At 49.2% G+C, this 12393-nt stretch overlaps 1 protein-coding gene across 4 annotated transcripts in view; it reads left to right on the top strand.

Moving 5' to 3' along the window:
* The first annotated feature begins 871 nt into the window (after positions 1-871).
* The window catches only part of LRRC20 (leucine rich repeat containing 20), a 92937-nt gene continuing 81415 nt past the window's right edge, over positions 872-12393 (top strand). For 2 of the 4 annotated variants that reach the window (XM_080937627.1, XM_080937624.1), the window contains exons 1-2: positions 872-956; positions 7496-7640. In XM_080937627.1, the coding sequence (XP_080793753.1) occupies positions 7559-7640 (82 nt within the window). In that variant the 5' untranslated portion in view covers positions 872-956; positions 7496-7558. Of the gene's footprint in view, positions 957-1292; positions 1548-7495; positions 7641-12393 lie in introns of those variants that run through there. The other 2 variants (XM_080937626.1, XM_080937625.1) reach the window with 2 other exon arrangements.

The following is a 12393-nucleotide window of genomic DNA, read 5'->3' as shown; positions in this document are numbered from 1 at the left end:
CCCCTTTACTGTAGCCTATTTACCTGGTATTCTCATCAACGTAACTGAGAAGTGTCTTGTTTTATGTTTTTCTTCTTCATCAAGAAGCTGAGAGATAGCTAGACCGGTCCTTTGTAGAGGACCAGGGTTCAGTTCCCAGCATGTACATAACTGTCTGCAACTCCAGTCCCAGGAGATTTGACCCCTCTTCTGGGCTCTGAGGATACCAGATACACAAGTGGTGCACAGACACATATGTGGGCAAACACACATAAAATAAATCTTAAAAAAAATTAAGAACACAAAATAACTCACAACTTTTACCATTTTACAAACTGTTACCATGTTGGAACATGAAATTTGGAATAACCTATATCTGTGTTCCTGGCCTAGGGTCACTGGTATTTGGCTCCCGGATAAGCCACCTCTGATCCCCTTTGAGGTGAGAGTTGTGTTTGCAGCAGCGCTAGACTCCACAGTCCCTTCATCAGCTCTCACAATGAAGCAGGTATTTATAGACTTCAATTCCCCATGTTAACTCTGCTTTGGCGAGATGAAGTTACAGTACGGCTTTAATTAGCGTTTCTTTGCGTTTTCCAAAGTTCCCGGATCTGCCAAACTCAGCCTCATCAGAGAAAAACAACAAAACAAAACAAAACCCAGCCTAGAGAAGCAACCTAAGCCAGAAGGTGCAGGGACCCGCCTCCGCCCCAACGTGCTGATTGTGGCCCACTCCACACAAAGCGGTTCCTCCCTGGGCTCTCGAGCGCGCAGGAGGAGCTGCCCGCTGATTGGTGCGCGCGGCCGGAGCTCCGGCCCTGGGCCTCATTCTGGCGTCGCTATTGGCTGAGCGGCCGTGCGCGCTGAGCTCTCTGTCTCTTTGGCTCCGCCCCTCGGGCTCAGAACTTGCACTGGGTGCCGGCGGTCGCCGCGGGAGCGTGAGTGCTGGGCGCAGGGCTCTAGGACGCATTGTCGCCGTAAGTGCTGCCTCCAGCGGCCCACAGGCTTCGCGCTGCTCTGAGTAACGGTGGCCAAGAGACCGAGCGTGGCAGGGGCAGAAGGGAAAGCACCGTCCTGGGCTTGGCCGCGTCCCTTCCCCTCCCCCAGTACACCGGTAGCACCGAGTCATGGCTCGGGCGGTGCCCAGGGGTCGTGGACTCGCCGGCTGGAGATCGCTTGCCGGAGTGGGAGACGCGTGGTTAGAACTCCGGGGCAGCTCGGCTTCCGTCTCCCCAGTGAGATGCCCGTGCCCACGGGGAGAGGCAGCTGCGCATGTCACTCGGGAGTGTGCCTCTCCGCTCCTGGCAGCGTGGGACGCCCCCGGTTTCTGCGATCGCCAGCGTCCCCTCCTCTGCTTGCTCCATTTGCCCCAGTCCCTGTCTGCCAGGCCAGCGCAGGGTTGGAGACTAGCAGCCACTGGCTGAGTGCATGGGGTCCGGGGAATCCTGTCCTTGGCCACTGTGTACAATCATGGGCAGGTACGCGGGGCTCTCCAAACCCTAAAGCTGAGATGAGAAACCAGGCGCCAACACGTCCGGATCATTGCCCCAGCGGACTCTTTCCCCTGGGTGAGAAAGTGGGTCAACTCTGCTCTGGTCTCGGGTGAACCTTTGGGACTGTTGGGGTGCGATTAGTACTGCGCCCCTTACTTCCCCACATCAGCTCGTGACCTTGACAGGGTCCCGAAGTCTGTCTGGAGCCAGCGGAGAGGCAGCTCAAGCACATGGCTCCAGAGGCTCCGGTTGCCCCGCAGAGCCGCTGCCAGGCTCTAAAGTTCCCAGTTGACCACAGCAGTAACTAAATATAGGGCCAGCTGGTGCGGCCGAAGTGTCGCAGTGTCTCCTTTGCAGAGATCTTAGGGCAGCAGATAACGAAGTTGAGTTCTGACCCTTAAAGACTGGGTCAAGGTTTAAATACCCCAGCCCCAAGTTTGGAATTTAGGTGAGACCGGTTTCAGATCTGGCAGAGAAATTATACAGTGCTCACAATCATAGCTTCCTCAAAGCAGAATAGCACACTTACCTCCAATTTATTATATCCAAACTTCCGGTCTATCCTTGTTTGATAACCTATCGATTGATCATGCCTTAATGTAGGAAGCCCTTAATGGCTTGCAGAGTCTTTCCTTAGAAGTGATTCATCCTCAGTTAATTTTCATTAACAGTTTCATTGAGAAAGGTGATGTTCCCATATCACAACTGGAGCTGCCCCCACCACATGTGAGAACTTTCCAAAACTCTGCTTGGGTTAGTTATGCTCCTCAGAGGGATGCCTACCAGGAAGCCCGCCAGAGATCTGGAGTGGACCTTCTTTGTGGCTTATCTTTGTCCACCTGCTGCTGGTACCCTATGGACCCTCTCTCTGGGGTCATGCCACAGGCCACATGCCCACCACCCACACACAGGTTGTGTTGACATATAATTGGCTCATTCTGTCTCCCAGTGGGAAGCTTGTACCGTCAGGTGTGTCCAACCTGTGGCCTGTGGGCCCAGTTCATCCCAGGAGAGCTATGAATGCAGCTTAATAGATATGCAACTTAATAGACATGCAATTTAATAATGCCAAGTTGCAGTATCAGAAAGGTGGGGGGCATCTCTAGCTCATACTCCTGTCTCTTTACTGTCCAACCTGGCTTTTATAGATGGTGAGTAGAAAATTTCAAATTTAAATATGTCCTGGGGCTGTGCTACAAACTGCTGTGGGGGTGGGGATGGGGGAATGGCGCAAGTAAGCAGTCTTGTTCTGTAGCCCAGGCTGACCTGGAACCCAAGGGCCTCCTATCCTGCTTCAGTGTTCCTTGTGCTGTGGTTACAGGTACTTGCCACCATGTCCAGTTTCCTTGAACGTTTCAGAGCGTCCCCGACCTATAGCTCCCGTTTCTCCCTGACTCTGCCACCACCACCCTTATGTGAAGGACTGACTAGGTTCCTGTTTCTAGACCTGTGGGGCTGGCCTGTGATCTGTGGATTGTTCTGGTTGCAGAGAGGTGCCCAGTACCTTGACTGTTCAAATAGTGCTGACGTGCGGATGGCTTGTGAATGGACTCAGATTGTTTATGTAGATGTGGGGACAGCCCACAGTCCTGTCTCTCGTTTGACACGGACAACTGTCTGTTCCTCTTTTTCAAACATAGAAAAGGAAAAGAGAATGCCATGTGTCCCACCTCATCCTTCCCAAACCCCACCATTGCTCCTGAAGTCACCTCTGTAGTCCAGGCAGGACTTGAGCTTACGATTCTCTTGCTTCAGGGTCACAGGCCTGTGCCACCGGGCCCGGCAAGAACAGCTAATGCTTTTCTCCCCAGCCTTTCTCTCCGAGCTTCTGTTAGATATTAAATACATTCCTATAGGCTCATTGGCTGGTTAGATCCCAAACAGGCCCAGCCTTTGGGGCTAAAAGAGCCACTAGTATGCAGTTGGATAGTTCCTCAATGGCCTTTGGTGGGACCAGGGGCCTACTCCAGCCCCCTCTAGTTTGTTCTCCCTCAACTCTGGAGCCCTGCTGCCCTGTTTCCCCGGAGAGGTGGAAGGAGCCAGAATAGCAGGAAAAGCCTCAGGTTAAGGATTATAGTTGGGGGTTAGCTGTTACCATCTGGCTGGTGGGCCTGCCTTGGCTCTTCAGTTTCCCAGTGTTGTGAAGGAGTTAAGGTACATCCCCTGAGGGCTAGTGACATGGTTCCTTGGGTAAAAGCAGTTGTTCCTAAATGTGATGAGCTGAGTTTGATTCAAGAATCTACAGTAGAGAGAACACGGTCTGGAAAATTGTCCTCTTACCTCTAAATGTGTCTCACAGCACACTCGTGCCTGTGAAAGACCCCCGAATTGGGGAAGCCCCTCACTCTAGTACCGGGAGAACTCGAACCCAAGAACTCACAGAGAGCCTATCTTGCTGCAATCAGGCAAGAGGTTTATCCAAGGGGGTGGGGAGAGGCCGGAGCTCTGGGGACAACACATATCTCACACAGGAGATAGAGGAGTCGACCCCGAACTCAATTAGGGGGACATATTTATAGGGAAAATTACATTGGTAGTTAGCAACAAGCACATAACAGTTTCATTGGTTCATTCAAATTGGCACTCTCTGTCTGCTTTTGGATATGATTCAACTCCAGACCACTCTGTTTTGGGGCACACTGACCTTCATACTAGTTTTTCTCAGGACTGCAGAGTCAGACCTTATTGAGACCAGGTTGTCTGTGGTTTTTGTTCTCAGCCTTAGGCAGGGTCAGTGGGGCCAACTTGAAATTTTAACTCCTTCACCTGCATATGTGCATGTGCACACGCACGCACAAACCTGTGTGCATTCTCTCATACACATACACGCACATGCGTGCTCATGCCTGCATTCATGCACATGCACACCCACATGTACATAGGCATGCACATGGATACACTAATAAGTAAAATTAAAAAAATAAATCAATTTCAACAACACTAATTCAGGCCTGGGGGTTTGGGGTAAGAGGGTGCATATTTGGGGTGGTAGGGTCCCATTTGCCACACCCCCTTCCATCACTTATTGGCCCATGCTCTGCAGACTAATTTAGGCATGTGAACTTAGGATCCTAATCAAGTTGGACACTTATCTTAGACACGTTGAAATTGGACCTGCATGCAGATTTGAAACCCAAATGGTGTGTGTTGACCATGAAGAAAAGTGTCAGGTGGATGTGTTCTCGGGCCAGTAGGAGAGGGGAGGGATGGGGCTAGAAAGATTTTTATTTTATTTTATTTTTTTGTTTGTTTGTTTCTGAGGCAGGGTCTTCATATCAGGAGACAGCGAGAGCTGTCCACAAACTCACTGTGTGGACCAGAACAGGCAGGCCTTTGAGTGTGTGCCACCATGCCCAGCTGGAGAGAGACATTTTGAAGCTCCCAAACAACCCAAGTGACCTTTGCTTAGTCATTAAGTACCCTTGGGGTTCAGAGGGAGGAGAAACTGCCAGGGCGAGGCAGGAGCAATCAGGGGACACTTCCTGGGAGTGGAAAGATGGGGTCCTTATGCATTCCTCAAGGATGAGTTCTCCCAAGGTGTTTGTTCAGAGTCCTGTGTGTCATCTGTGAAATATTCGTCCCTGGTGTCACGTCTCCACGTGCCGCATGTTCCTCTACCCTCTCAGCTGGCTTTTGTTGAGGACTTATGAGTTCTGGACTCAGAATGAGGCAGGCTCACATCCTTGGCCCAGTCAGTCACACTCACAAGAGAGACGCTACTAGGCTCGGTGTGGTTGAGACCTCGGGGCCCGCCCAGCTACTCAGAGATGGAGTTGGAGTTTTGGCCTTGCCCATCGCCAGTGTGTTCTGGCCCTTCTTTGTCAGCTCTCAGTGGGACATACATGCTGAGCACGTTTTGCCTCCCGGGCTTGACCTTACCTGCCCTGTTTGGCCAGCTCTGAACATTGTCCCCACACCTCTTCTTTCTGTCCCTACTCTTCTGCTTCTGGTTCCTGACTAGGGTGAATTTGCTGACACTCCCTTAGTGGCTACTGAGTTCAGGATTGGGGACAGGGCCAGTAGAGACAGGAGAAAAGAGGGCCTTTGACATTGCCTGTACGTTCCTTCCTCTGTGTGGCACTGCTAGTGCGGACGAAGGTGATTTTAAGAGGTGAACAAACACTAAGTATGGAGTGACACAGACCCAATTATGGCCCTGTCACCTTGAGCTTGTCCCAGGTAATTAACCGTTGTTTGTGCCTTGGTTTCTTTCCCTTTAATAACAGAGTCTTGGTTATTTTTATGTCTTTTTCATTTCCTTATTTATCTATTTATTTAGTTGAGACAAGTTGTCATGTTAGCTCAGGCTGGCCTTGAATTTATTATGTAGCCAAGGATAACCTTGAAATTCTAATCTCAAACTTCATAGTTCTAGGATAACAGGCACATCCCGCCATGCCTGGTCTATTTGGTGCTAGGAATTGAACCCAGGGAGGCATTTTACCAGCTAACCTACATCTCCAGTTTAATTTCCCATTATTTAAAAAATGTATATGGTGTTTCCCCTGCTTGTATATCTGTGCACCACATGCATGTCTGGTGCCTGATGCCTTCAGAAGCCAAAAGAATATGCTTGTGAGCTACCATGCAGGCACTGGGAATTGGACCCAGATCATGTACAAGAGCAGCCAGTGCTCATAACCATCTCCCCAGCAGCCATCTTTAACCATCTTCTCCCCAGTGATCCAGTTTCACTTCTGTTTTAGGGCTTTATTGTTGTGACAGAACACCATGACTAAGAAAGCAGACTAGGGAGGAAAGGGTTTGACTTATACTTCCAAATCATTGGAGGAAGTCAGGGTAGGAACTCAAGCAGGGCAGGAACCTGGAGGCAAGAAATGAAGCAGAGGCCATGGAGGGTGCTGCTTATAGGCGTGCTCAGCCTGCTTTTTATTTATTTTTTTTAAAGATTTTGTTTACTGTGCTGGAGAGATGACTCAGTGGTTAAGAGCATTGACTGCTCTTTCAAAGGTCCTGAGTTCAATTTCCAGCAACCACATGAAGACAGCTACAGTGTACTTATAATAAATAAATAAGTCTTTTTAAAAAAGAGAAAAAAATGCTTGGTTTACCTATTTTATGTATGTGAGTACACTGTTGCTGTCTTCAGACACACCAGAAGAGGACATCAGATCCCATTACAAATGGTTGTGAGCCACCATGTGGTTGCTGGGAATTGAACTCAGGACCTCTGGAAGAGCAGTCAGTGCTCTATAACCACTGAGCCATCTCTCCAGCTCCCTCAGCCTGCTTTCTTAAAGTACCCAGGACCACCAGCCCAGAGGTGGTACCACTCACCCTGGGCTGGGCTCTCTCACTAATTGAGAAAATGTCTTACAGCTGGATCTCATGGAGGTTTTCCTCGACTGAGACTCCTTCCTCTGAGATGACTTTAACATGTGTCAAGTTGACACACAAAACAAACCAGTACCTCTTCTTTTCAGCCCTCTTCTTTGCTTGCAGCTAAACTCCAAAGCCAAGAGAGTGAGGTAACCTTTCCTCTCATCTGGCAAACAGGTATGGCCTTCCTAGAGACCACCCACCTGCAGGCTCCGTTTAGAACTTCAATTCCTGCTGTATAGTTGGAACCTGGGAGATGGGGGTTTTCAGCCCTGGCTAGGAGGCTGCAGAAGAGACAGGTGTCTTTCCCCAGGAGTTAGCCGGACCTGGCCTCTTCCCCAACACCCTGCCCCACCTGTTGAGTCACAGGCCATTTGAGTCCTCACATCTGCCTGGCCACTGGTTCTGTGGATGGTGATGTCACCTGTGTTGATCCTCTCAGGAAAATGGTAAAGGCCAGCTGCCCTCATCCTCCGGGTGGCAGATCAGAGCAGCCCCTGCAAAGGCTAAGCTGGTTGTAGCCTGGGCTCAGGGGGAAGAAGAGGAAGGAGGAGGAAGAGAAGGAGGTGACGAGAGGCCTGGGACTTCCTTGTAGCTTCTTGATGTCCTGGGTCCCCTGGGAGGAGAGTATTGTTCACGGGACCCTGGCAGGTGGGTGATTCATGGTCCTGTGTCTTCCCCAGGCACTGACCCCTTTGTGAGTAGCAGACCGGCCTGGAGGCTGGGAGCCGAACACCCAGGTCTGCATGCTGAGGAAGATGGGTGAGGCCGTGGCCAGAGTTGCAAGGAAGGTCAACGAGACCGTGGAAAGCAGCTCAGATACCCTGGGTAAGTGAGGCCTGGCTCGTCTACTCTGTGGCTGGCTTGTGAACTCAGAGATGGCTCAGAAAGAGATGAAGGGGATATAAGTGTGTGGCCAGGAGGACAAATTCTTCAGGGAACTTTCTCTACAACTGTGGTAGTTGTAGGTGGTCTGTGTCCATTTTGTTCTTTGGTTTTTGTTTGTTTGTTTCAATTTCTGTTTTTGATTTTTTTTTTTTTTGAGACAAGATTTCTCTGTGTAGCCCTGGCTGTCCTGGAACTAGTGCTCAAGACCAGGCTGGTCTTGAACTCACAGAGACCTGCCTATCTGTGCCTCCTCAGTGCTGGGATTAACAGTGTGCACTGTCTTTGCTCTTGCTTTGGGTGATGGTCAAAAACATCGAGAGGGTGCCGAGCTGTGGATCCTGCCTGCTACAACTTCAGTGGCCTGTATATGTGTGTATGTTCTCTTGAAGTACCTTAAGACATCAATCTGGATACACATGAGTCACCCCATGATGGGCGCCTCTTCAGTGACTAGCCAGTGTGGGCTTTTGGGTTCACCCAGCTGGAAGGCATCTTCATGCCCCACTGTTGTGACATGCATTTTTTTTTTTTTTTAAAAATTGAACTGACCATGGCATTTTAGCCTTTTATTTACACTGAGACTCCAAGCATTTAAGCAAGCCATCCATCCAGTTAATTGAATTCTGTAGATGTGAATGACAGGAGAGGCCAGGGAGATCAAACAATTATCTTTGTGTATGCATGAGTTTGTGTGTGCCTGTGTGAACATGAGTAACTTGTGTTTGAAGAGTACTTGTGTGTTCTGTATATACGTGAGTGTGTATGTGCCTGTGTGTCTGTGTGTGCACATGTTTGCATGTGCACACGTATGCACATGTGTATGAGTTCACAGGCATATCAGAGCCACTGAAGAGACTCAGGCATGTTGGCACCTTCTGGGAACCCAGATGGCTAGAATATACCCCTGCCTTGGAGATGACAGTGCGTGTGGCGGAGGTGGGCTTGGGCTATGGGGAGGGGTTTTTTCCAGCATGTGGGGGTTTGTGTGCACATGTGTGTGCTTTCGGAAGAAGGAAGTGTTTTTGGTGGTGTTTATTGTTGGAGCAGAGACCCAGTTGTGAGCTCCCCTTCAGGTGTGTCTGGAATGCAGGCTCCGAGTCAGAGGATGACAGGGATTAGAGAGGCAGTCTGCCTTTCTATAGGCGTGGCCACCACCTTTCCCAGGAAGCCCTCAGTTTTATCCCATCCACCCTTCCTCATCTGTGGTCACCCATTTGGCATTCTTATAGGGCAGGAACGCCGTGGCTTTTTTTTTTTTTTAAACCAAATATCTGGCTGGAGTGGAATGCTATGTTACAGGGATTAGACTGGCCTCTAACTCACCGTGATGTGCCTGTCTCTACCCTCTGAGTGCTGGTGTTAAGGCATGTGGAACTACATGCAATTGAATGTGTGGTCTTCTGCGCCTGCTCTCTGAACCTATTACTGCATTGGGCACCAGGCTGGTAAGTGGATGGCTTGCCGAACTGGGCCAAAGGGATGACAGTATGTGAGAAAGTAGAAAGGTTTCTGCTGGTTCTGGAGGGAGCCTTAGGGACAGCTGTGAACTGTGGCCCTCTGTAGAATTCTGGAGTCACCCCCAGCTTACAAGACTCTCTGTTTGGCTTTGGGTTGTTGCGTCCTGGATGTGAATCTCCACTCCACCCCCTACCAGCTTGGCATCTTAGTAGGTCACCTACCCTAAAGTGGGGATGGTAATTGTATCCTCTTTATAGGGTGGTTAGGGACAATTACATCTGTCACTTGCTTGAGATGTTGGAAGCTGGACAACCGGCAGCCATTATTTTAATTTTTCTCTGATACCCGGAGGTGGAGGTGGAGGCTAAATCCCCAGTGGCACAAACACATCTCCACAGGTGCCAATTATCCAGGTGACACAGGTCCACTTCATATTCCCTCTGAGAGGACCAGTTCAGTATATGTTGGCATGTCTCTCTAAGGTGGCAGGGCTAGAGGGACCCGGGCAGCTTCTTCTCATCCATAACTGGATGTGTGGGGCACAATATGCCGTGAGAGTGCGCTAGGGGCTGGGGGAGAGCCAAAGAGGGAGAACTGAGCTCTGACCCCAAACGCTTCTAGGTGGAAGCAGCCCTAGAAGCTGTGAAGGGGCAGAAAGAAGGGAGGGATGTGGCTGACCTGGGAGAGTCACCTGCTGAGTTAGAGTTGTTACACTTCAGATAGTGTCATTGAGAAGTGATACCTCCCAACCCCCAAACACCATGTTGTGAAATCTGGAACTCCGAAGACCAGCAGTTGCGAATGCACATATCCAATGGTCAGGTGCAGAGGTCAGCGAGCGAGCGTGAGTGGGGTCTGTCTGGGTAATATGTGGGGAATGGTTAGGTAGAGCATGGCGCACCAACTTCTGTACCAGCTAGGATCCATGACCTCTGAGGAACCCAAGGCAGGCCTCCAGCCACCCTGCCAGACCCCTGCAGTGCCTGGGATTGGAGCCCTGCTGTACCACACCGCCTTGGAGTAAGGTGGTAGCTAGCAATTACCAGGATTCTGAGGGCATTAAGCTCCAGTCAGGGTGGGAGAGCCTGTAGCCATGAAGGTCCCGCTGAAGCTGGTGGAGACTTTCCTGTGGCACAAATTGAGCCTCTAAAGTCAAGGTTGGATGTACATGCCTTATCATCCCTTCAGGGACCATAGAAGCAAAATGTGGGACCTGGCCACTCTTGAGATCTCCATAAGTCTGCCTTTTGGAGGTTGACCTGACCAGGCTCAAACAGTCTGAAGGATCTGGGCTTTTAAGAAGTGTCCACATATTGAGCACCTACTATGTGTCACCTGTCTAGGAAAACAAAAACACAAAAACAAAGCCTGGATAGATGGCTCAGTGTATAAAGATGCTGGCCTCCAATCCAAGGATACAAGCTTAATCCTCAGAGCCTACATGGAAAGAGAGAACCAAGTCCTATAGGTTGTCCTTAACCTCTATGTGGATCCTATGACATTTGGGTATACACACACACACACACACACACACACACACACACACACACACACACACTTTTAAAAAGATGTTTCTTGATGAAGTACACACTGCTCTTTTTTCAAAAAATATTTCTGGGCTGGAGAGATGTCTCATCAGTTAAGAACACTGACTAGTCTTCCAAAGATCCTGAGTTCAATTCCCAGCAACCATATGGTGGTTTACAACCATCTGTAATGGGATCTGATGCCCTCTTCTGGTGTGTCTGAAGACAGCAACAGTAGCATACTTATATACATAAAATAAATGAATAAATAAATAAATAAATAATCATACACACACACACACACACACACACAAGCCTGTGATTTCAGAATCTTTGAGGAATTTTATCTCAGTATAGAGGCAAAGAAAGGTTAGACATAAAGAAGGCCACATACTTTAAAACCCCTATCTCTCTGCAGGGACATGGCCTCAGCTTGGTACCTCCACAGGCCCAGCATGACAGTCTCCCTGCCAGGATGGGGAACTATCATTCCTGCCCATCATTCTGCCTGCCTCCTCAGTTTCTCTACTCACCAGGCACTTGTGTGAGCACTTTGCCAATCCTGACTCATTTAACTGTCTTGAGAACTTTATAATGTTAAAATCCTATTGTAAAGATGACACAGCAGACGTGTTTTAAAAGGGCAGTCTGTTGATTATGTGAGACTACTTTTTCTCCTTTTTTGGTTTTGTGACAAGGTGTCACCGTGTAACCCAAACTTACTACATCGAGCATGATGACCCTCAAACTCATTCTATAGCCTAGGCTAGCTTGGACCTCATTGGATGGCCCAAGCTGGCCTTGAACTTCCGGTGACCTTTTTACCTCAGCTTCTCAAACGCTGGGAATACAGCGTGTATCACATCACGCTGTGAGAACTGTACAGACCTGGAGCTAGGCACAGGGTATGGGTGACTTGTTGATCCAGGTGAGTGGAGGTCAACCTAAAGCTCTTCCCACCCTGTGTGATTCAGAGCCTGACAAGACAAACACCCCAACGCCCCATGAAGGGGCAGGAATTGAGTAGCTGAGTCTACCTTAGCCTGTCTCCTCTTTTGTCTCAGAAACACTAGTATGTACCTGCCTTTCCCTTTTCTATTTTCTTTTCTTTCATTCCTTTTTAAGGAATGACTTACATAGTCTTTTTAAAAAGGGTTTTATTTATTTATATATTTAATGTATACAAGTGCACTGGCTACGTGTATACCTGCATACCAGAAGAGGGTGCCAGATCCCATTCTAGATGGTAATGAGCCACCATTTGGTTGCTGGGGATTGAACTCTGGAAGGACAGACTTGGGCTCTTAACTGCTGAGCAGTCTCTCCAGCCCTGCATTATGTAGTCCTAACTAGGCTGGAACTTGCTCTCTAAACCAGGTTGACCTTGAACTTGCAGAGATCCTCCTGCCTTCTGCCTCCCAAAGTGCACCACGATATTTGGCTTATAGTTTTAATTTTGTGTGCACTTGTGTGTGCTCCTAAATAAAGACGTCCTCAAAGGTCAGAAGAGAGCACTGGGTTCTCTAGAGCTGGAGTTATAGACAATTGTTTTCTGAATGTGCATCAAGTGCTCTTGAAAAAAACAAACAAATGGGGCTGGAGAGATGACTCAGTGGTTAAGAGCACTGACTGCTCTTCCAGAGGTCCTGAGTTCAATTCCCGGCAACCACATGGTGCCTCACAACTGTCTGTAATGAGATCTGATGCCC

The sequence above is a fragment of the Micromys minutus genome (assembly GCF_963924665.1).
Source record: "Micromys minutus genome assembly, chromosome: 25".
In the NCBI taxonomy this organism is placed as follows: domain Eukaryota; kingdom Metazoa; phylum Chordata; class Mammalia; order Rodentia; family Muridae; genus Micromys; species Micromys minutus.
Note: the sequence above shows the minus strand (reverse complement) of the source record. Positions and strands in the feature narration are given on the sequence as shown.